This window comes from Amphiprion ocellaris, chromosome 15 (genome assembly GCF_022539595.1).
Source record: "Amphiprion ocellaris isolate individual 3 ecotype Okinawa chromosome 15, ASM2253959v1, whole genome shotgun sequence".
NCBI classification, from domain to species: Eukaryota; Metazoa; Chordata; class Actinopteri; family Pomacentridae; genus Amphiprion; species Amphiprion ocellaris.
Window position 1 is genome coordinate 19,120,499 of NC_072780.1, and position 23,889 is coordinate 19,144,387.

Sequence of the window (23,889 nt, forward strand, 5' to 3'; positions counted from 1 at the left end):
TGGTTCGCGTCCCGGCTTTCCCGGGATCTTTCTGCATGGAGTTTGCATGTTCTCCCTGTGCATGCGTGGGTTTTCTCCAGGTACTCCGGCTTCCTCCCACAGTCCAAAAATATGCTGAGGTTGATTGATTATTCTAAATTGCCCGTAGGTGTGAATGTGTGAGTGCTTGTTTGTCTTTGTATGTAGCCCTGCGACAGACTGGCGACCTGTCTAGGGTGTCCCCTGCCTTCGCCCGAGTCAGCTGGGATAGACTCCAGCCCCCCCCGCGACCCTAGTGAGGATTAAGCGGTGTATAGATAATGGATGGATGGAGGTCGAAATCTGAATATATTCACTGTTTTGGTTTCTAAACAAACATCAAAGCTATTGACATTCCTTTCAGTTTCAACTGCAGTTTGTGCTTAGGGCAAATAGTAGAACACAAACAGCCTATCTGTATCTAAGAGAGTTATAATATTAATCGTTGCTAAATATCAGCGTCAACATTGTCGTTATGCAAAGCAAGTGTTGCTTAGGACAATGAAACAGAGCTGCTTGGTGGTCTGTAGACTCTCAGGTCTATACTTTACACATGTGCAGGTATTTTTTAAAACAGAAGTTTTACTCCTTTGTTCCACCCAAAAATTCCTGTCCACGTGAAAACACAGAAATACCCCTACAGCATAGCAGATAGAACACTAAACCCACAGGTAGTGATATAATGCAACCTATCCTTTAAGCCATAATTGAAACTAGAAATGAGAAACAAAATGTCACAGAAGTATTTTCTAATACTCTATGGACGAATCATGTCACTTTTTACTGTAACTGTTATTATTTTATAATTTTTCTCTGATCTATTTTAAGGTAAACAGTATAAATACTCTTTTCAAAGCAGTCCACTAGGAATTGGCGCATGTTATCCTGGATAAGAGATATCATCACGTTGCAGTCCATCAAAAGTAGATGGAGTCAGCGTCAACATTTTTACAGAACAACCCTGCGTTTTATTGCCGGAGCCTCCTGCATGAGCATAACTGCTCCATTAATTAAGGCCTTCGTATGATTAAACATTAGTATGTGCAAGAAATGACATTAGGATTTGTTGAACATTGTAAGTAGTGTAGTAAGCATGCTTATCAAGAACTACATTCAACCAAAGTTACAATAACAACTTGATGTTGGCATTACTGCCTTTACTAGGATAGTAAATTTGTTACATTCTTATCTTTCTGCATAGCCTTATAAGACCCTACTTAATTACTGTTTCATAAAAACTATTGAATTTGTTTGTGCTGTTGGTGCATTGAGCATCCTATATTGCATCCTAATATGGTACTTTATTGTAGATAGCCATTATTTTCAATCCCTTGACTTGGCTTTACATTTTTTTCGATGTAAGATGTAAAGAATAATTTCAGTTTATTCATTCCCTTTTGCTTTCAGAGTTTTATTTTCAGTACTTCAAACTTTTACAAGGTATTTGACATCTTTTCTGTAAAAAAAATACTAACCGTCTTCTCCAAATTATCCCAATTTATTTGGATTTCAGACAGGTCAAGAAGCAACCTGTCTGATCATGAAGTCCACCTTGACTTAAACCTTCATTATCCATCTGCATTTTCAGATCTAAGTAACTACTTGGTACATGTGTATCATCCTAATGAAGAAAAATGATGGCAGAGCTGCAAACTCTCTAGCTGTAATAAACCAGAATTGTCCTTTAGGCAATTCTTTTATATAACTGGCATTTCTGAGTTGATTTAAATTCCCTTCAGACACTTTCATTTAAGGGCTCAAAATTACCTTTTGAATAACCACTGCAAGACTTTGTAATGCATTAAAAGAACTGGCACATGATATTCTGGTCTTTGTAATACCCAGTGGAAATGTGAAATGCTATATTTGAAACCTTTCTGATCTGTTTTCCTTCTGTGTTGTGATCTGCAGGACATAGTTTCAATAGCCTTTCTGGCACATGTGGCTCAAGCGGTGGTTTCTCACGGAGAATAATTTCCTTCAATGGAACTGACCACTCCATGCTGACAGAGATTTAATCTTCAGCGCATCATGGGTAGATTAAGATGATGGATCGCATGAAACAGTTCAAGAGATACGTCACACTGAGTCAGACAGCTGCACTTCATTTTTCAAAGGGAAAACAAATGGAAACTCTGTTAGCGAGGCAAGCAGAAAGCGTCAAAATATGTGAGATCTGGTTATTTTTGTGGAGGTTTTAAACTCAGTTTTTATGAGCTTTGACATCACAGCATTGTCTGTTAAGTTTCTGATGAAAGTTTGGTTTTGCTTCAGCAGTATATGTTGCTCATTCCTATTCTGTGCTGTATTCAGGGTTTGCTGACCTCTGGAGTGGAGTTTGAATCTCTGCCTGCTGCGCTGTCTCTGCCTGCTGAGTCTGGCCTCTACCCTGTTACTCTGGTCGGTGTCCCACGTACAGCTGGAAACATCACTGTCAACGGTCAGTTCACCATAAAACTTATTCTATTACACAGATGTTGCACATAATAATCAACTGGTCAAAGCAGATACTATCTTTTCATTCTAAACTAGTTTAAAAAAAAAAAAAAAAAAAAAGTTCCATTCACTGTTCTAAGCAGTTTGTTGTCCATTTGAACGCAGGTTACCACACGTCAGTGTTTGGTGTGACCAGTGATTGCCTGCTGGAGGGCCTGGTGGGAGTGAAGACTGGTGGTTGTCTGGTGGAGGTCATTCCCTCTCTTCCTCGCCTCCAGCTCAGCACATCACTGCCACGGTCAGATATTCTTTGTTCTTCTATGGTGTGGTCACATCTGTCTGCATTACACCACCAGACATTGTTCCCACTATGATGGCCATTTTTCACAAATAGCCAGTGTATACAGGATCTTGTGTTGTTGCTATGAGGGTAATGTCAGGGGTCTCAGTAGGTCAGAAGTAAGCATCTGGTTAGAAGTTTTTTGTCATCATGGATGACAACAGGTTCCAACATTGCCCAAATGGAAATGCACAGATTTGTCTGATTCTAGACCCAGTTTCACAAAAACAACAAGAAAAGCACCCCGCCAAGGCTGTTCATTCCCCCATATGGGATTGTCAGAAATGAAGCATTTTTTTCAGAAATGCAGCATTTGTTTATTAGTTATTGATGATCAGAAATCATGGTACCATAGAATGTGTCCATTTAATATAGATGTACCCACAAACAAAATGACCTTGTGCTGAGCACAGGCATGTGTTATGCATGTGTGCATTATGTACGGATACTGAATTGCGTGACCTAAATATGTAGCGGACGGCGGGAATTGATGGGACTCGGAAACACCCCCACAATATAATCAGTTGTTCCTTGTATCATTTCCAATGGATGAGTCCGCAACGGTGGATTTGTAGTAGAATCGCAAACGTGTTCATCAGCAGTTAGCTGACGTAGTTTTCACTTGTAGTCATAGTTACAATTACGCTGTGCTACTATTTCTACAGAAATCTTTAACAAATCTATGGATCCAGACTATAAGCTACATCACTGCCAAAATCTAATCAGTTGGTCCTTGTGTCTTTTCTGACCTTCCCTGAAAATTTCCTCCAAATCCGTAAGTTTGTTTTTGAATAATGTTGGCAACAAACAGACAGACAAGCCAACGGCAATCGTCACGTAACTCCGCAGCGTTCCTTGGCAGAGTAATAAATCTGTTTTCTAACTGACTGCTTGATGATGCTCTACTTCTGACATGCTTTCAGTTGTGTTAATACCACAGCACAGAGATGACGGGGCTGAGGCAGCATGCAGCTAGAACCAATGCACATGAGCAGAAAGCATGGGTGTAGAACAAACAGAATATCTACACGAGCTGATAGTCACACTGCCTGTACAGGACTACATGTGTTGCTTAACCGTCTAGATCCACAAACGTTTTTGGGTATATTTTTGCTCCAGTCAAATTTTTGCTCACTGTGGGCCCATTTTTCTGATGTCTGGCTCCTCTGTATACCATTTTTGAGCAACGGTGCATTTATTTGATTGATCAAGTATGTATTATTTCTTTTTCACCTCCTCTCTGCTCTGTGTAAACACAGCCTGCAGTTCACCTTAGAAGTCCCTTAATTTTTGTCATATGACTGTCGGTCATGACTTAGTTGATGACATGCCTTGACTTGTGCTGGGGATCTCAGAATGTCTTTTTCACAGGACCTGGTGGAAATGGTTTATTTTTCATAAATTTTGGAATAAACATGTAGAACAAGACAAGCACTCAGAGAGTGCAGTATTCTGGCAAGGCTGCTCAGTAGTTGTATGATTTCCGACGGATAAGTCCCGTTTAGTCTGCAGCTGAAAATTTCATCCAAATCCGTTAGTCCATTTTTGAGTAATGTTGCGAATGGACAGGCAAACGGACTGACAGAAAAACAGGCAGAGAAGCGCACGCCAATGGTCACATAACTCTGCCAAAGAACGGGATGGAGTTATGTGACCATTGGCGTGCTTGGTTGTTTTTCTCGACAGAATCATACATCACACAAAATCCCTTTAAGGACTGTCAGAAAGTTGAAAGTTTGATGCTTTCCTTTAATTTTACTGTTTCTGGCTCTGATAAATGGTGTAATTTTGGCAGTTTTTAAAAAGAAAACATGCCTCTCCAACTCATGGTGGGTTCTGGGGTTCAGAGGGTTAATTTAACATTTAAGATGTCCACAATGTTTTTCATGGATGAACAAAACCAAATGAGCTGGCAGTTGCAACACACATTTTGCATTGTGTTTTTTGAGCATATTAAAGGACCATTTTAGCTTCAATCTGGTCTTCAGCACGTGAAATGTATTCTCGACAGTCAAGAACATTCTGCTGGTTAGCTATAAAAATATAAAAGGGCAGCGAGTCCTTCTGTGTTCACCCACGATTGATGTGAACACCCTCATAACCCTTAAAGCTGAAAGTCAGCACTTCAGCCTCATAGTCATTGTTTCATTTCACATCCATTTTGCTGAAGCACAGAGCCAAAACAATGAAAAGTGTCACAATTACTCACAGACTGTACTCTGCTTAGACAGTGTTGATACCCAAATGTGTGACAAGTAACAAAAGGTTAAATTTTCAATGCAGTTTTCACTCGAGTCTTACTCGACAACCAACTTCCCAAGATGTACCAATTTATGTACACCTCGCCTTTTTATTACATTACCTTATGAAATATTTGTGCAGTTACTGATGCTGAAATATCTTTCAGACTTAAAATACATGCCTTTTGAAATTATAGTTATTCTACATACTGTAAAATTATATATCATAATCTTATAGTGAGTACAGAAACTCCCTTCATGGCCCTTTATGCAAACTAGCAATGCCAGGCTTACTTAAATATTTATGACAAGATTCTAACCTAACAGTCTTTCTAACATAAAAAAAGGATTTCTAAAGATAATGAGTATGTGACACAGTGTTTTTCACTCAAAATGGAATGAAACCACAGTTGTTATGCGAATCAGAATTTTGCCAGTGGCAAAAAGTAATGACATTTTCAGAATGAATGATTAAATACAATAAACATTTAGAAATTACTGTAGCTGACGCTGGTGATTAATGCTGATAATGACAGTCAGCATTACTATGCTAAACTGACATTCACATTACAGCAGAAATTAAATGTAGCCAAGTATTGTACATTTAACTCCCATATTGTGCACGGTCTTGGACTTTATGTGTATAGAAATGTGCCAAAAAGAACCTCAACAAAACTCAGTGAAAATCGTGGCTGCATCACTAAATACTGAGCTGCGAATATTTGTGGAGTGTTTTTTCTGATGTCAAGTAGCTACAGTCTCAAAACATCAGAACAGCAGGTGAATTAGTTTTCATGTACGTCCTTCGAGGTGAGATGAAATGCAGTAAAAGCAGGAAACATGAGAGGGGAAGTCATGAGGTAATTTACTAGCAGAAAATAACAGGTAAAGCACCCTGTTGGAGTGTTGTAAATCATTCTGACAGCAGAGCTGCTGCAAAATCCACTATTTAGGTCATGCCTGTAAGTACAACACTTCAGTGGCTTTTGATGTGGAAAATCTTTTTATTCTTTAGAGCTAGAAGAGTACTGTTGCAGACACATCAAGCAAATAGAATAAAAGTGTATACGTGGTCTCTTGGGTGTTCTCACAGGGTCCACAGGTAGACCTTCAGTTTTGACTTCAAAGCTCTAAGAGGTGTCTCACAGACTTCTTGCCTACAGCACAAAGCTGCAGTACCTGTTGCTTCGTATTTAACCATTAGCATTAAGTTGTCATTGCATTTTTAAGTCTAAGTGCATCTATTCCTTCACTTTAAAGAGCAAATATAGTGTTTGCTTACATGCAATCTATATGTTTTACTGGTTATTTTTAACACCATTTAGATTGTTCGATGTGTTGCTTTAAAAAACACTTCCATCTTTACATTACAAGCATTTACTTCTTTCTGCTGTCAAGCTCAGGGAAGGATTATTGGTAGTTAGTTCGTGATGGCTGGCTTCACAATTTTGACACAAGAGTAGAGATAAGATAAGAAAAAACTTTATTCATCTTGAAAAATATTCTTGTGCCAGATATTGCTAAGAGAAAAAGCAATGCCTAGAAAAGTATGATACGTTACTCAAAATATAAATACATATGCTAAAATAGGACTAGAATAAAATGGTTATGGCACTGATTCAGAGGTAGTAGAGTGATATTACACATGATAATGAAATTTTGCACATGAAATGGAAATATCACACCTAAACAATGAAATATTCCATTGAGATCTTGTACTTCAAAATGAAATATTACTCATAATACTGAGACTGATATTGCACAAACTGTTGAGAAACATAATATTGCAATCAGAAAATGTAAATAATGAAGTTATGTCTGTTGTGCCACATGTAAACTATGCACAGTCCCTCTCTTGGGTTTGCCTATCAGTATGTAAGGCGACGCTCTCCACGGCTGTCCACGGTTTAAATATTGGGAGATTGAGCTCAGCCCCAGTGGGCTCAGGCCCAGTTTATTCCAGAATAAGAAGGTCTGATGAAGTTGCAGAGCGCAGCACATTGATCTTTGATTATAGCGTACGTTGTTTTTTGCTTCAGCATTTGCATTACTTGACAAAGAACAGACACTGGCAGCTTGTTATAGCTCTGCAGCTGCAGCTCGCTGGCTCAGGTGTGGCCAGAAACACAACGCACATGGTTCGAAGTTGCAGCACACAGTGAATGAGCAGTTTTTTGCTCATGATGCCATTCAGAGTGGATTCAGTTTTTGCTATAGAAGCCTGTGTATTCTGTACTGTCTTGAGGATTTATTTCTGTCATGAAAAAATAATGTTTTTGCGTTGCATTCACACAATACATGCTGATTGAGTAGTTTGTTAGTGCTGCGCATCCGTAGACCATTCTTAAAGAAGACTCGATGCCATTATTAAGTAACCCTTTCCCTTTTATTTCAGCTAATCATTTTAAATTGAAGTCGCGACTAGGAACAATTCATCCATCCATCTATCATCTATACACTACTTAATCCTCAGTAGGGTCATAGGAGGTGCTGGAGTCTATTCCAGCTGACTTAGGGTGTAGGCAGGAGACACCCTGGACAGGTCACCAGCCTATCATAGGGCTACACATAGAGACAAACAATCACACTCACATTCACACCTACAGACAATTTAGAATCACCAATTAACCTCGCAGTGTTTGGACTGTGGGAGGAAGCCAGAGTACCTGGAGAAAACCCACACATGGGCAGGGAGAACATGCAAACTCCATGCAGAAAGATCCAGGGAAGGCGGGGATGCGAACCGCGAATCTTCTAGCTGCAAGGTGACAGTGCTAACCACCAAGCCACTGTGCAGCCTTAGATAAAATAATGATGATGATGATGATAATGATAATAATAGTAGTAATAATAATAATTTACTGAGCTCTTCAAGCTGCAAACATTCTTTTGATGACTTGACAAAATAATGTTGATAATTGCATTAACTTAATATTAGTTGTAAATTCCAACTCAAATGTCAGCATCAGTTAACACTAATTTTAAATGGAAAGATATTGAAACTGGCTTGATAACTTAATTTTTCTTCACTTTGAGTTCTTAACATGCCTGCGTGTCAGATGGTTTAAACTGGTTATTAAAATACATTTTGATTGTAGAGGGAAAAGCTAATTATCCTAACTCCATGTAGTTGGACATCATTTCATTAGAAATTGTCATAAGTCAAAAAGACTGATGCAAAGTGTTGCAGGAAAACCCACACAAGCACTGGGAGAACATGCAAACACCACACAGAACGATCCTAAGCCCAGACCGGGATGCGAACCGGTGATCTTCTAGCTGCAAACCACAGAACCACTGTACAGCCCCACTAGGAACAATGCAAATTAAATATTCTGCAGTTTTCGGTATAATTTATGCAGCGCATCCAAAGTAGGGATTAAACTGTCACATCAATGGTTTTAAAAGTTAAAGCCATTCTCCTGTGTGGTAAATCAAGTGGTAATACTCCATCACATGTTTGAGATCTGTTACATAGTGAATACTTAACTATTGATTTTTATCACAAATCAAATTGCAATATTGCCCCAATTCCAAGTGTTAACAATGCCTTTCCATTGTTTATTTGCTTGTACAGGTCAGCTCACACAGCTCAGCCCATGTCCAAAGAAGAACTGTCCAGCACTGTGTCTGTTCAGCTTTTCAACGGAGAGATGCAGCAGCTGACCATCACCCTGGAAAACATTGGATCTGAGGGCATCGAGACTCTGGAACTCACCTCTAAGACGGTCAGCACCAAAGGTGAGCAGCTCTGTTAAGATGACTAAAGTCTGTTCTTTCTTCCTTTTATAACCTGAATATCAAATTTTAATAACTAAATAAGCATAAAGTTGTGTTAGTACAGCAAAGCAAAGAAGAAATAATGGACAATATGCGGATTAGCAATATATATAGATTTCAAACAGCGATGTGCAGAGTGTGTTTTATTAGGCTGTTTTAGACAGGACAGCTTTTGATGTACTTCACCGCCCACTGAGTTTGTTCTCCAGCCTCTTGCAGTCCCCATGTCTGCAGTACTACAGAGGTCACTACCCCGTTGTCTTTGGTTCTACATCTTTCATGCCCCTGTGGCTTTTCAGTCTGTGTTCCATCTCTTTGTTCAACACCTGCTCAAGTCCTCAGATCTCTGCAGTCCCCATCACCCCGGCTGTCTGTTTCTCCCTCTTGCTTTTTTGTCTTTGTCTGTGTGGACAAAAAAAAAGAAGGTATATTTCTGGAAACAGTCCCCAAAAAGTTGTGATAGCCTTATAAGTACAGATGGCACAATTGTTAGCATTGGAGTAATTCTTGGTTTCCTTTGCCTGTAGATGGCGCACATCAGCAGCTGAATGCTTCACACAAAATCCCAGCTGAATTTGGTGCTGAGATTATGTTAACTGGGTGTGATTTCTGCTGCTTTACATCAGTGTTTGGTATCTTACGGATAGGGTGCAAAATGATAAATCACTGTTTTTTTATGAAGTACTTCCTCTTTTTTTTTAATGCTACCCTCAGCCTGTGGTTAGAAGTGTAGCCAGGAGATGCAGAAAATACAGAACACATATTCACTTCAAAACTAAGAATGTATTCGTTCCTCTTTAGAATTCCAATAGATTCATTATTGTTCTATTGAGACAGTACACTTCCTCTTCAATTAATTTTGCCCATAGTGATTTATTTTTGCAGTTTGGGAGCTCTGTATTCCTCCAAATGCAACTCTAAATGTTGAAATTTCCAATCTACAAATATATTTCCATGTACTCTTGGCAGATCTTTAGTATGAAGAAATATTACCATCTGTTGTGACAAAAAAAAAACTTGATTCATTTTGGAATGCTGAGGCTGACACCAATACTAAATCTTACAGAAGTAATAACTGGTATTTTTAAGATAACATAATATACACCACCATTCAAAAGTTTGAAGTCACCCAGGCAATTTCATGTTTTTCATGAAAATTCACACTTATTCATGTGCTATATAGAACAATTGATGTCATGTTGCTGCAATTATTTTGTGATGTAGAAGAAAAAGATTTATTATAGGGCTGGGACATTAACTCGTTAATTTCGATTAATTACCGGTACCGCTGATGAACACTCCAGCCCAGTAGGTGGCGGTAATGAACGTAAAGTCTGTTTGTAGCCATGAAGAAGAAGCACAGGAAGCACTGAGTGAAGTCAGGCACTGGTGAACATTGAAGGAAGACAAGATTGAGCTTGTTGGGCAGAAATTTTCCTTTTAAAAATCTTCCCGATGGCAGCTTGGTTAAAAGCCTGGTTGTGTGCAAATTGTACAGCAAAGAGTTTTCTGATCACTGCAGCACTTCAAGCCGACGGTATCACCTCAATGTAAAACATGTTGCTGTTAGCACCAGAGCTAACGTTAGCTACAAGTCATGCTAACGGCTAACAGTGTAGCCATCCCATGATAGACCACTTTTATAGACAGTGCTTCAGTTTACAGAAAGTCTTAAAATGTTGAATAAAATCACTCTAATTGCACTTAGATTTGCACTAATCTGTGAATGTAGCAGACAGATGAAAAATGCAGATAAATAGAAATGAAACATTTTTGTGGTTTAAGTTTTTACTCCGTCGAGGCTCTGCCTCCTTGGAGGAGGAATAACCTAAACAACAAAAATATCTCTTTTAATAACTTAATTATAAACTTTTTGTTTATCAAAAAATTAAATAAATAAAAATTGATATTCCTATAAAAAGAACCATCAAAATTAGACCACTTATCAGACCCAGAAAAGATGAAAACAGAATGAATCTCTGAATTTTCAACTTTCTGAAGCTCCTTGAACTACTTATGCTGATTTTATGTGCCATACAGTGGAAAAAACAACTAAATTCAGGCTTTAAGTCATCAAAATCACTTTTTTCTAAATGTCCCATTTTCCTTTTTTTAAATAAATTTTAAATTATAAACACGTATATGTCTATTCATTGATTCAACTGTCAACCACAATTTTATTTGAATTGAAAAACTTCACTTCTTGTGTCAAATATTGTTATTTGACAAAACTGCAATTAATTGTGATTAATTAATTACAAAGCCTGTAATTAATTAGATTAAATTTTTTAATTGCGTCCCACCACTAATTTATTATAATCAAAGAATTGGTGAATGCATTTTAAGCGTCAATGTCACTGATGATGCAGAGTTATCATGGCAGGTGGATTTAAACTTTTTATTAGCCAATACTGATCTGTCAAAAATAGGAGGATTGAGATGTCTCTGCTTGCACGTTGACTTATTTATACGCTACCGTTCAAAGTTTGGGGTCACCCAGGCAACTTCATGTTTTCCATGAAAACTCACACTTTTATTCATGCGCTAGCATACTGCACAAGGGTTTTCTAATCATCAGTTAGCCTTTCAACACCATTAGCTAACACAAAGTAGCATTAGAACACAGGAGTGATGGTTGCTGGAAAAGTTCCTCTGTACCCCTATGGAGATATTCCATTAAAAATCATCCATTTCCAACTCCAATAGTCATTTACCACATTAACAATGTCTAGACTGTTATCTTCATTGAAAAACACAAACTTTTGAACGGTAATGTATGCATTTGCCAAGGACCTCATAAATTTAACAAATACAAATAATTGTAAAAAGAAATCATACACTAATGCAATATATCTCAGCATCTCCATATTCAGATTTCCCTTGAAATCTCTGTAGAACTACCTTGTCTCAGAGTCCATGCTCAGGACTCCAAACTTTTTTACAACTTTTTCTTTTAGGTGCATCAGGACATGAATTATTTGTACCCAAATTTTTCAGTGTGCCTTTTGATGCTGAATAATACATTATAAGGGTTACATTCTCTGTCAGTTCCCACACACACAGTAGTAATTTTGCAACACATTATGTAAATGATTGTCAGCGTATAAAGGTGCAGATAACTATTTTGTGTATTTAACCTGTTCTTTTTAATTAAGGGTAGTCTTGGAGCTTAAAAAAGATTAGTCAACGGTAGTTAGTTAGTCAAAGGTAGCTTATTTGGATTGATTAAAAGCAGTAGTAAATTCTATTGTTGGTTTGCTGCTGCCTGGTGCTGAAATGCTTCAAGAAGCGGGGCTGCTCTGATGGCCATTTACCTGTCACAACACAGGACAAGTTTCATGGAGACAAAGGGGTTTTTAACGGTTGGATTTGGAATATTGATGCTCCAGCAGCAACAGCTCTGTTCCTAGCTGTGATTCGGTTGCACTCCCTGCAATAAATGCAAGGCAAAATGTTGGCTGTTTAATGGCATCTCAGAGTTTCCCACAGGTTGAGAATTTACTTGTGGTGGTTGGTGGCTTGGCGTGACTGATGGGCATGCAGAGACTCATGCAGCGTAACCTAGGCTGTTTTCTGAAGCTACAATTTACTGATGTTCCCTAAACTCCTCAGATACATCAGTATACTCTAGTTAGGCAGCTGGGCACAGAGAAGCATTCTAGTCTCGACTCACTTTCTCCAGTGCACTCAAACAGGCATGTAACCAAAGATTACTTCCAAAATTAAATAAGGCATTGAAACCGAGTGAATTTTTCGCTGCCCAAAGACATACACAGACAATGAAAGGCAATTAAAGTCTGTAGATGATGAGTAATTGTTTATAAAATCCGTATTCGCTTTGTATTCTTGTCAGAAACCTTTCTCCTGATGACGTAAACATACCCAACTGGACCGTACAAGGAAAATAGCTATTCAACCTTTGGAAGGCAAAAAATTCAGGATAAAACCAAGACAAAAACAAAGACTTTCTATTTTTAACCACTTACACCTGTGGTCTCGGCAGGAGTTTGATCACACACTGATGAGCAAAGTAGGAGAAACGGGGAGCCGGTGCATATTGAATTGATCTGACATTTCCAAAACGGCCCCAGGGTTCTGTGATGATAGCCTACATGCTTCCTCTCTCCAAGGGTTAACGCTCACAGATCTATTCTTACCAGGCAGCTTCTGTCAGTCTTTCATGGCTCAATTGCATATTTCTATCACATTCTATGCATTTCTCTCACAAGTATGTCAAGGGCTCTTGTGTAGAGATAGAAAATCCTTTGATGGCCAGTTCTGATGTAGAATTCATGACTCAATGACAGTATGGTACGAGTGCAAATCTGTTGTTTCTTGGGGACTTCTGAACAGAAGGCCAGTCCTGTCCTTGATTGAAGGTTGAAAAGAATTGGCCTGCCAATGTTAAATAGTACAAGACTCTAATTAATATCGTCTGGGATTTGAAGACAGTCATCCAGTGACTAACTACCGTATATACCCCTTCGAACCTTGCTGCTTCTCACAAACCCTGCTCCCTGCTGGCCGGACTCCAAGGAACAGTGTAGTCTCTCTAGTTAACAAGAGTTCTCTTTGAAACTGCACTGTTGTTGTGGTTGTTGGAAATGATTTAGTCTGCAAATATAGTTTTGCCTCCCAGGGATAGTTATTTTCAGAGTTGGATGAACAAGCAAAAAGAGCTGAATTCCTGAGACCTGAATTAGAAAAACACCATCTGTAGTTTCACTTAGACTTTTGACAGACAGCTTGAATGAATAAACTCAAACTCTTTACTTAGGAAAATGTTACCTAAAGAATTCACTCTAGCTACAACAATTTACTTTGTTTCGTCAATACAAACACAAGCATGGAGTGATCAGAATTGACTACTTGCAGGTGAGAAATAAAAATACAAACTAATGAATACAATAAGCATTTTATGTTTTACCAAATGGCTATGTATTTCACAAACAAATTACCAACCCTCCAAAACTTACCAGCAATTAAACATTTTTTTTAAAGTGAATTAAATTTAGTAGTTGTTAAAACAAACAAGAATAGTGAAAAGTGAGTAAGTGTGTTTGTTTTTATTCATTTCCTCTTCTTTTACCCTGAGCTTTTGCTTCACACGGTTCCTCTGCACGGTTGGTTGAAGGCCAAATGTCAAAAGGTCAAAGTATAAAAGAGTGGAAAAAAGGAATTTACAGTTGAAGCAGGTAAGACCTGCCAAAAGAGATGCCACCAACAAAGCTCTTCTGCCACTTTATTGTTCAAACACCTTGTGAATTAATCATTATCATCCTTGACTCTTCGAAGCTGTCTCCTTCTATCCTTCCAGTGCTTATCTTCTCCAGATTTGGGGTATAGCTTTGTCCTCATTTCTTTATATTCCTCCAATTTCCACTTTTCTTTCTTTTCCTTTGTCATTCTCTGTTGAAAGCAGGGATTTCACAGCAACGCAGTGACCAGTAACACTTGTTCTTTTCTTTTTTGTATATATTTTTTTAGCCCTTTTAACTCATAATTTGACTATAATTAGTCGGCACAGTTAGAAGAAAAAAAATGCAATTAAGCCCAAAGTTATTCATTACCATGCCATATTTTAATTTATACATTTTTTATTTGCCCATTAAGTTTCTTCTTGCTAGAAGAGACTTTACCAAGGAGCAAAAGATAGAATGATATTGTGTTTAAGATGTTAACATTTTACTGAAACTGACACATCCGAAATTATTCACACCCCATGAAATTGTTGCATATTTGTCTGAAAATGCACTTTCTTGACCGTTTCAAATAGTCCTGGAAATTTATACCATGTTTTACAGCTGATACACTATAAACTGAAATTAGGTGATGCAGTAGTTCTGTGGTCAGTTATCAGTCAACTGCAAGTCATGGCTCAAACCAAAGAGCTCAGTGAGCTTGTTATTAGGGTTCATCATTGTGGCTGCTCACAAGGTGGAAGGCTGTGAAGTCATATCCAAGTGCTTTCGAGTGCCACTTACCACAGTGCAAAGCATCATAAAGAAACAAAGATGTAAATGCAGCATGTAATATTTTCTTAATTTCTGACCATTCTTTGCAACATAGAGGAATAATTCTTTGTTATTTCAACACTCATCATCCCTACAACAGAATGGATGCCATGAAAAAACCAAGTACAACTAAATTGAAAACCATGTAGGTCAGATTAAGAGTGGGATCATAGACCAGAAATCATTTCAGTAATGAGTCACACATCTGTGATGCATAGAGTTAATGAGGATGCTGCCACCAGTCAAAGGAGTGTCTGTGTACTGGTCATGTTATCTTCTCAGTGACCTTTAAAGCCACACCTTACCAGGGCATCAATTAACTCAGTGGTCTAGAATTTGTCACTAGTTGACTAGCTGAATAACTTTTTGTCCACAATTGTCACAAAAAATATTTAGAAAGCCAAAAGTGTACTGACAAGAATGATAGGGGCTAAGAATTACCCAAGATTAACTACCAAGGCCATCATGAATCAGAGCAGTTCTGGTAGCAACATATTGAGGCAGAAACTCCAGCAGACACTGAACATGGCTGGTCTCCATGGACACTAACTGGGGGGTACCCACTTGTCCAAGACTGGAACTCACAAGCTCCCCTGGACATAGCAGAAAGCTTTCAGTCATCAGTTCTGTGGTCAGATGAGATGAAAATGAAATTGTTTAGACACGAGCGTGACTTGTGTTCATTCAGTTCCAAGAGCATCGATGTGATGCTTTGACGGTGCTTTTTTAGCTGATTTGGCCAGGCAGCCATGTCAAAGTAAAACAGCCTCATGAGAAAAGAGGACTACTATAAGATTCTGGAGGAAAATATCAGGTAGTCTGAGGAAAAGCATGTCCTAGGCAGCACTGGACCTTCCAACAGGACAATAGTCTGAACACTACAGCCACTGTCATCAAAAAATGGTTAACAGGAAACGGAAACATTTTGTAGTGACAGAGCAGGAGTCCCAACCTGAATTTCATGAAGGATCTATAGAGAGAACTGTAGACCAGAGTGATGGCAAGGAAGCCTTGAGTCTCAATGACCTGGAGATCACTACAGAAAAGGAGTGGTCTGAAATCCCAGTGGAGATATGTAGAAAGGTTAATAATAACAGGATCCATGTGACTGCTATGGTGGCCAATGAAGACTTTGCTATTGATTACTAAAAAGGGCATCAGTCATTTTGGACATGGAATTCTTAGTAAACATGCCAAAAAAAAGGCAACGAACATTAGTATCAGTAACATCTCTAACACCATGTCTTGCCATCTTCTGCCACTTGTTTATGTCATTTCCAGCCAGAGAAAACCTACTGATGAAATGTATATTCACTAAAGATCAACGTTTGACATGGGAATGAATAATTGATGGTTTCACAATCAAAAGAATGATATTTGCTTTCTAACTCTACATATTTCATAATTTTACTTATTTATTTATTTTGGTGCCTCCTCCCACTTAAACCAATGCTACATTTATAATTTGTGAAATTTCATTTTGATTACCTGTTTCACCGCAAATATTAGTGGGTGCAATTATGTTGTCTGTTACCAAAAGGACATGCATACAAAAGCAGTACTTTTTGGTACCTTACTTTGAGGAATAAAAACATGTCTTTCTCAAAGCCCTTTTGCTTTGTTTACCAGAGTAAGGCAGCCTCCTCAGATGCATCAAAGAAATGTAATTCACAGTCTGCAGGAGTGTTTGCTGTGGAGACATTACACTTGGCAATGGAAATGCATTAATTCGTTATGCAGCCCTAAATGAACTTGAACTTTGTGTGGATATTGAAATATATGGTAAACAACATTCAGTACTTATTGTTATTAATTTCACATCCTGTATTATATTTTCATTAATGTAGAAAAGTGCTAGACATATCGATGAAATTAGATGTAGTGCAGGTACAATACAGTAATCTCATTAAAAATGTTCACCATTTTATTGTCTCCTTTGTGAGTTACCAGTTTAATGTATTGGCTATATGTTTGTGTTAAAACTTTAACATCAAAATAACTTTTTCCCTTGTGTCTCTGCTGTTGATGTCCTTGAGGATAGTTAGCAGCAGCGTGTGGAAACTGCATTAATATTGTTATCAGTCCTGTCAGGATTGTTTCGGCGTTTTTGGATCCTACAAACTCTGCCTCTTATACGTACAAACCAATCTTAAAAATAATCCATTATAATAACTATTAATGTACATTTAGCTTCTTCACTGTTATTTATCACGTATGCAAGTGTGAACAGGATGTTTAAAATCACTTTTTCTAAGTTGTTCTATTGGCCCTTGTTAAACTTATCTTCTTTATATGCTACCCTCTTCCTGTTTGTCTGCTTAGTAATATCTATTCTGGAAAAGAACTGCATTACCAGTAATATACATTATCAGTCTCGAAGAATTATGTCAACTCATCTTCACTCTCACTCAATTGTTTTGTTAATGCATGCTTTATGAGTAGTTTCCAAGCATATCCGGTTGTCCACACATTATTCTATCTAATTGTGGCAAGATAACCCACCATCAAGATTACTTCCTTTTCAACACTGTTATTTCCTAGGCTGTGTTCTTGCAGCAGGCTTCATTACAGTACAAAGAAAGAATCCTTGTAATCAATTAAGCAGCACATCTAAGCTGAGAGACCTTTGAAGGCCATTTTAATGTCAGATCAGCTTCCGTCTGGAGTGTGTCACTGGACTTCTTTTTAAAAATTTAATTTGGCTTTCACTTTGTTCCTACAGGCTGTACGTGGCAGTGTTTGTTGTTAGAACCGTTTAAGCAGTTCTATTGATTGATGACATATACAGGATGCACTCTTACCACAACAATTGTTCAATAAAATCACAAAATGTGTCTGTCCTTATACAGTGGTAGCCATTGTTGTTGTGACTTGTTTGCACAGATAAAAGACATGTCTTAATAGATTATAGCCTATCATAACCTGCGACTGAAGTGAATTGAGATTTTCCATGGCATGCAATCTGACTATATGCATCATTTTTAAAAGTAAAGGAAAACATCCTACCTGTGCTCCAAGCAGGGGTATTAATGATTAATCGTTCACCAATCAATTGTTAATAAAGTAACTGATTAAAGGCCAAAACAAGCACTCATAGAGCGCAATACTCTGCCAAATCTGCTCATTCCTTGTATCATTTCTAATGGCTGAAATCTTTAAAAATTTCATGGATCCAGACTCTAAGCTGCATCCCTGCCAAAAGACAAATCAACGCCAATCATCACATAACTCTGTTGAGACTCCGCCTCTTGGCAGAGTAATTAAAGAATACTGAGTCAGACCAGTGTATTGTACGGTAGTGCAAGCAGGTGGAGCCTCTTATTTTTTAATGAGACTGAAGACTGCACTTTGTGTTTAATACTGTAGTGACCTGAGGAGGTGATCACTTGAACGACAGCTAGATCCGTGTTGACAAACAGAGAGCATTGTGGGAGTTTAGCTAGCAACAGCCCACCATGACACAGACTTGTGTGGTGGTTAATGGATTCCAGTCAGAGCTAATTTATTCAAGATGGGTCAGAAGGTCACAACAGTCAAGTCCCTAATGTTACCAAGCTGTTTCTGATGCAAAAGTCACATGTATGTGGCTAGAAATAGCTTTCAGTGTATGGGCCTATGTTCGCCAAACTTCATTTGTGTCAATTAACCAGTTATTGATTGATAATGTTGTCAATCATAGGTTAAGAAAACTGTTTTGAATTTGCATCCCTAGTTCCAAAAGAGTATATCTGTGGTAAAGTCCTGTATGTACTGTATGATTATTATTTAGAATGTTTACAGAGTGTTTTTGTTGGTTGGTGCAGATGGAGTGGCACCTCTCTAGTCTTCACATTCTTCATTTATCCCACACTGATGTCAAAAATGATCCAACCAGTAACTTTGTTGAATTAAAAAAAATTAAAAATTTTTATTTCTATTTCTTAATTTATAAGTTATGTTACATATCATTTCTACATATAACTTTTTGTTCATGCCATTTTCAAAAGCTCTACGTGGCTCGGTGTGATTTTAAACTGTCTGAATTCCAGCTGAAATTACACAGCAATTTCTTGTCTGCCACATTTTACGTATTTTCATTTTGATATTTGGTTTGTGAAGTTTGACTGTTGGAATCATTTTGTCTGATCTGATTTGAAACATACAGTAGCTAGTCTGTTAAATAATATGTGTAATAATATTTTGGCATGTTCTCTATGTACTTTAACCAGCAGTGTTTAATCAAGATTTTCATATCATCATATATATTTTCTGTCCACTATTTAATGTAGTATGGCACCAGTGTTTATGACAGAACCTCTTTTTGTTTATGCTTACCACAGTGACACTGGGCAAGCTGCTACATAATGATATGTCTTTAAAATAAACTATATTTGTAGTAGTAAATATGTAAATTATTAGCCGTATTGAAAAATACTTCTTTGTGCACTGCAGCTGTACTGCAGCATGTGCTATTCTGCTTCTGTTGGGCATTAGGAAATTTGCTTTGTTTTAGGTTTTTATTATTTTGAATAACAATGTCTTGAATTGTCCCACTGTTACTTGGAGAAGTCTTTTTCAAAGCTTTCAATTGACAGAAAGTGACATTTCAGCCAAAACACTCATATTACCTCAGTGGAAGAACAGCCTGGTCGGCTGCAGGACACAACCCAACCTGCTAATTGCATTGCAGTGCAATTGATCATCCAGATTTTTTCTATGTAACTTCGGCTTTTTTTGTTGCTGTAACTTCTGAAACCATTTTGCTTTCGAGTAAAATGCTTTAAATAGAACCAGTACTTGAAGAAATTACCATATGTTAATCAATATGCATTTTTAATCTGGTGGATCTAATTTTTACTGCTGTCTAACCACCTCATTCTATTAATTATGAGAAATCATCCACTTGAAATTCTAATATTTAAAGGTGGTTACTAGATGAATGGGCGAAATTTAGACAGCCAGGGCACAGTTAAGTCCAATTATCCATATTGCTTTTATTTTTTGTGCCACAGTCAAGATACTTTAAGAGCTGTCAGGATATTTATTTAAGCTTTCCAACTTCACTGCCGCCTTAACCCTTTAAACATTAGAGCATGACTGTAAGCTGAGACCACTTGTGAAGTCTGTGAAGGATGGAAATTTTTAAAAATGAGTTTAAGTATTGCTGAACTGTTGTTGCACTTGTCAGGGAGGAGTTGGTACATCCATTAAACAGCATCAGAAACGGACTTTTCAAATAGATCATGTCATAGCGATTGCATGTGCAGCTGGACGATATGTTGAAATTTTCCAACTGGCCACTGCCAGTCCAACAAGCAGTGATTGTGATACATTAGCTGAGGTGTCGGGCAATATCGAAAATGAGTTTGATGTCATCAGATCAGTGTTGCTGCAGCCTGCTACAATATCATCACTGATTGCCATGTATTGGTTTTCTATTTTGTTACAGTTTGAAATGGATAAAAATCTTATTTTATTGTGGTACTTCGCCCTGCTCTCTGTCTCGGCTCACAAACACATTGACAACAGACTCATTTTTGAACAGCCTCTCCTCTCCATGCACATTTTGTATGAAATCATGTGCAGGAGGAAGCTTTTCCCCACATAACAGAATCGATCCAGAGTTCATGAATGGTTAGTACTATTAACTCTGATAAATTATTCTGGTTTTAACACAGTGAGGTCAATCTCGAACCCGAGTCTTTGATTAAGTTATAAGCATATAAGGTGTTATCTTTCCAGATCAGTGGCAGGGAGACATCTGCTTTTATGGTGTCTTTATTTTATCATGGTTTGTACCTGCTACCTCAAATTCACTTTGTGGACCACCTCCTTAATGGTAAGGAGAGACGGAGAGACACAGTTTTAACATTGCTTGAACCAGACTTTTCTTTTCGGGGGCAGTGAAGACGGTACATAACATGTGAACAACTGTTATACTGAAATTTTAACTTTTCTGCACACTTTTTGGCGGATGACAGTAACTTATTCACCTCAGTTGACATGCGCTTCACAATGGTTGCTAACTTGCTTCTCTCACACAAGCAGCTCCAACTCCCAGCTGTTTTTTTACCAAGTTGAATTCTCCAATTAACAAAATAAAATGACACAAATTACAAAACCCCCCAAAACAATAAAACAACAACCCATCGCAAACAACAGATATATGTGCCCAATCTCGCAGCACAAGTAACGTGCTAAGTACTGTATTGCTGAAACTTCTGCATCACCCTGCCACTTATGTGTAACTGACACTGGAAAATCATCACATTTCTTCCAAAAATCAGAGGCTGGGATATTTGCTCTTTAAATGTCTCTATTTCCATTATCTCTTATGTTCTTTGGTAGTGGGCTTTCCATTACATTTTCCATTCCTTCAGCTTTAACTGTTGCTCTTTTAAACACATAATCTCATTGCACCCCCTCCTCCTTTGGTGTTGTACTTCGCTGGAAAGCTGAATCATCAACTGTTTTCGTTGATGTGCTCAACTCTTTGTTCCGAAAATTTGGTTAGTCGTCCATCCAAATGTAGTGCATTTGAATGGAAGCCTGACTAAATTTGTAAAGCTGTGAACACTAGCGGTCTTCATGGGTCAACTCGTTTGTGAAAAAGCAACGCTCTAGCTAGACTGGGTTCCAGATATACTCAGTCTAGTCAGTATGGTCTCCTTTTACATCCATCAGTGTGTCCTGTGTGTTAGTAACTTTATTATGTGAGTGGTGCAGAGCAGACACACCTACATATAGATTGTCAGTGTGGTTGCAGTAGGCAGGTGCTGGCCATTGGGACAGTTAATGGTAGCCAGTGGAGCAATGAATGTAGCAGTAAATGCTCAGTTAAGTTTGTCGATAAATAAATGCTGGCACTCTTTAAGACCTGAACCAAGTTGCTGTGTTTTGCTTGCCAAATGCTGAGTAAAGTGAAGGGGTTGCCCTCAAACTTGGCACCAACTGTAGTCCCGGAGCAGAAAACAATGTTCCCCCTATTATTCCAAACCATTGTCTGGAAGCTGAAGCAGGAGCGATGGCATGTCAAACACTGCGTACACAGTCATTACACAGATTCCATTCTTCAGGATTTATGTTACTGTTGCACAAATACAATGCTTGTCATCGATCCAAAACGTTGCTAAACTTCAAACCTGAATGTTTGACAAGGAGAAGTGAACAAGTGTGCACAATTACTACGCAAATATTAGTGTGCAGAAGTAATAGTCCACTCAAACTCAAATGGATTTTTTTCCCCCACACCTGTTTATTCTCAATTCTTCAGAGCAAGTGTAGCAAGTAGGTACCTTTAAAAAATTCCAGACAAGTGCAGCCACCTTTCTTTTCATTAACTTCATGAGTCTTCCATCAACGGTTGCTCCACTTCTTGATTTGTTCAACTTTTGATGAAAACGCAACCACAGCCTCTTAAATAGAGAGGGGCTCACAAGTTTTCAATTGGAATGAAGTAAAATGAGAAGAGGGTCAATTATTTGATCATGTTTGAGGCTTCTGCTGGTGAGCTAAGCAATGAAATACTTGGTTACACGCGGCGAAGCTCAGTCTGCTAAAAGATCATGGCCTTCTTGTATGCTGCAGACTTCTTCCTGCACCACTGCTTGAAGACAGTATCTTCCAGGATCTGGCTCTCGGTCTAGGAAGGTGATTTTCAATCCATATTCAACATAAAAAGTTCCATCTAGCTCATCCTCTATAATTGCAGCCAATAGCAGCACCCCTCCTCCACGTTGGTAGCACCTAACTTAAAGTGGTTCCCTATGTCCATTAGTGATTAGTGAGCCAGCCACAGGTTCATCCATGTGCTCCATCAAGAGTCCCATTTCATCTGTCCACTACCCTTAGAAAATCTGTCTTCATGAAATTCCGGGCCCAGTCTTGATACTTTAACTTGTGAATCTTTTGATCATGTTTCAACCATTCAAGCCATGTGTACAAGCACTTGACAAACTGTACTTCTGGGCACTCTTGATAGATTACAGTTTTGGAATATGCTAGCACTGGAAGATAATGGTGTTCTGGTAGTTTGACATGTCATTCTTCTCAAGTCTTGTACAGTTAATGGGTACATTTTCTCCTTCATGGGTTTTTTGTAGCCCCGTTGATTATTCACAACAAAGCATAGGTTTTCTGGGAGTCATACCTCAGTAGCTTTTTAACTATTTCAAGTGAATTGCATCTGTTTGAAAGGCATCTTTCATGATTCTTTTGAATTTTCAGTCTGTTAAATCCATATTTTGGCCCATTTTAGCTGAAGTAATAAAGCTACCTAATAATTAAGCACATCATAATAAAAGACATTAATCACTTCATGCCACATCTTCCCCTTTACACCAATGCGCATTAGCTGAAAATGATTAAATCCAGAAAGCGTTCAAGTTTATAAGGGTTGGAGTCTGAAAATGTGCATAGCAATAATAGTAAGGTGAGAATACTCTCTTGCTTCCTAATTGTGCATACAATGTACCAATCGCAGAAGAACAAATTGTAAGAAAATGGTTATCTATTCTTCAAAACATGCTCTTAAATGATAATTACTTCTGTGACTTTGGGTTGAAGACACTGAATATACTACAACGGGACTTTTAATTATTCATTTTTCAACAAATTATTTTTCAAATAAGTTTCTGTGCCTTTATCCTCTTGTAGGACTGACTGTTGTAAGACGGTTGTAGCTCTTTTTGGCTATAGCTGCCTATTAATTGATTGGTGATATAGGGGTTCTTTCTGTGTATAAATAGGGACATGGTGATGTTGATGTCACCCACTGGTTTGTGGACTATGGTTTTGAAAGTTTATCATTTGCCCCTAGCTATCTTGGTCTTCTGAAACAGGACCTGGAGAACCTAGGGACAATTTGCACAGTAATACAGCAGCAAGATGTCAATTACAAACATAGCCTGCTTTATTGTCGATTTTGTTGCAAATGGAAATATAATTTACAAAATGATGATGATGCTGTATTAGAATCTTGTAATTAGTGATTGGGAAGCATTAGGAAAATGCTTACTGAAGTAACAAATCAAGAAAGAAATAGTATAATTTTTTCATGGATTTCTATTCAATTAGGCTTCTT

General features: G+C 38.0%; 1 protein-coding gene across 6 annotated transcripts in view; it reads left to right on the top strand.

Moving 5' to 3' along the window:
- The window catches only part of trappc9 (trafficking protein particle complex subunit 9), a 267,319-nt gene that overhangs the window by 49,955 nt on the left and 193,475 nt on the right, over positions 1-23,889 (top strand). For all 6 annotated transcript variants that reach the window (XR_008604175.1, XM_055018005.1, XM_055018009.1 and 3 more), the window contains 3 exons: positions 2,332-2,458; positions 2,620-2,752; positions 8,612-8,775. Coding sequence is in view for 5 of the 6 variants with exons in the window: in XM_055018005.1 (XP_054873980.1) it covers positions 2,332-2,458; positions 2,620-2,752; positions 8,612-8,775 (424 nt within the window). In the remaining variant the exon portion in view is untranslated. The remainder of the gene's footprint in view (positions 1-2,331; positions 2,459-2,619; positions 2,753-8,611; positions 8,776-23,889) is intronic.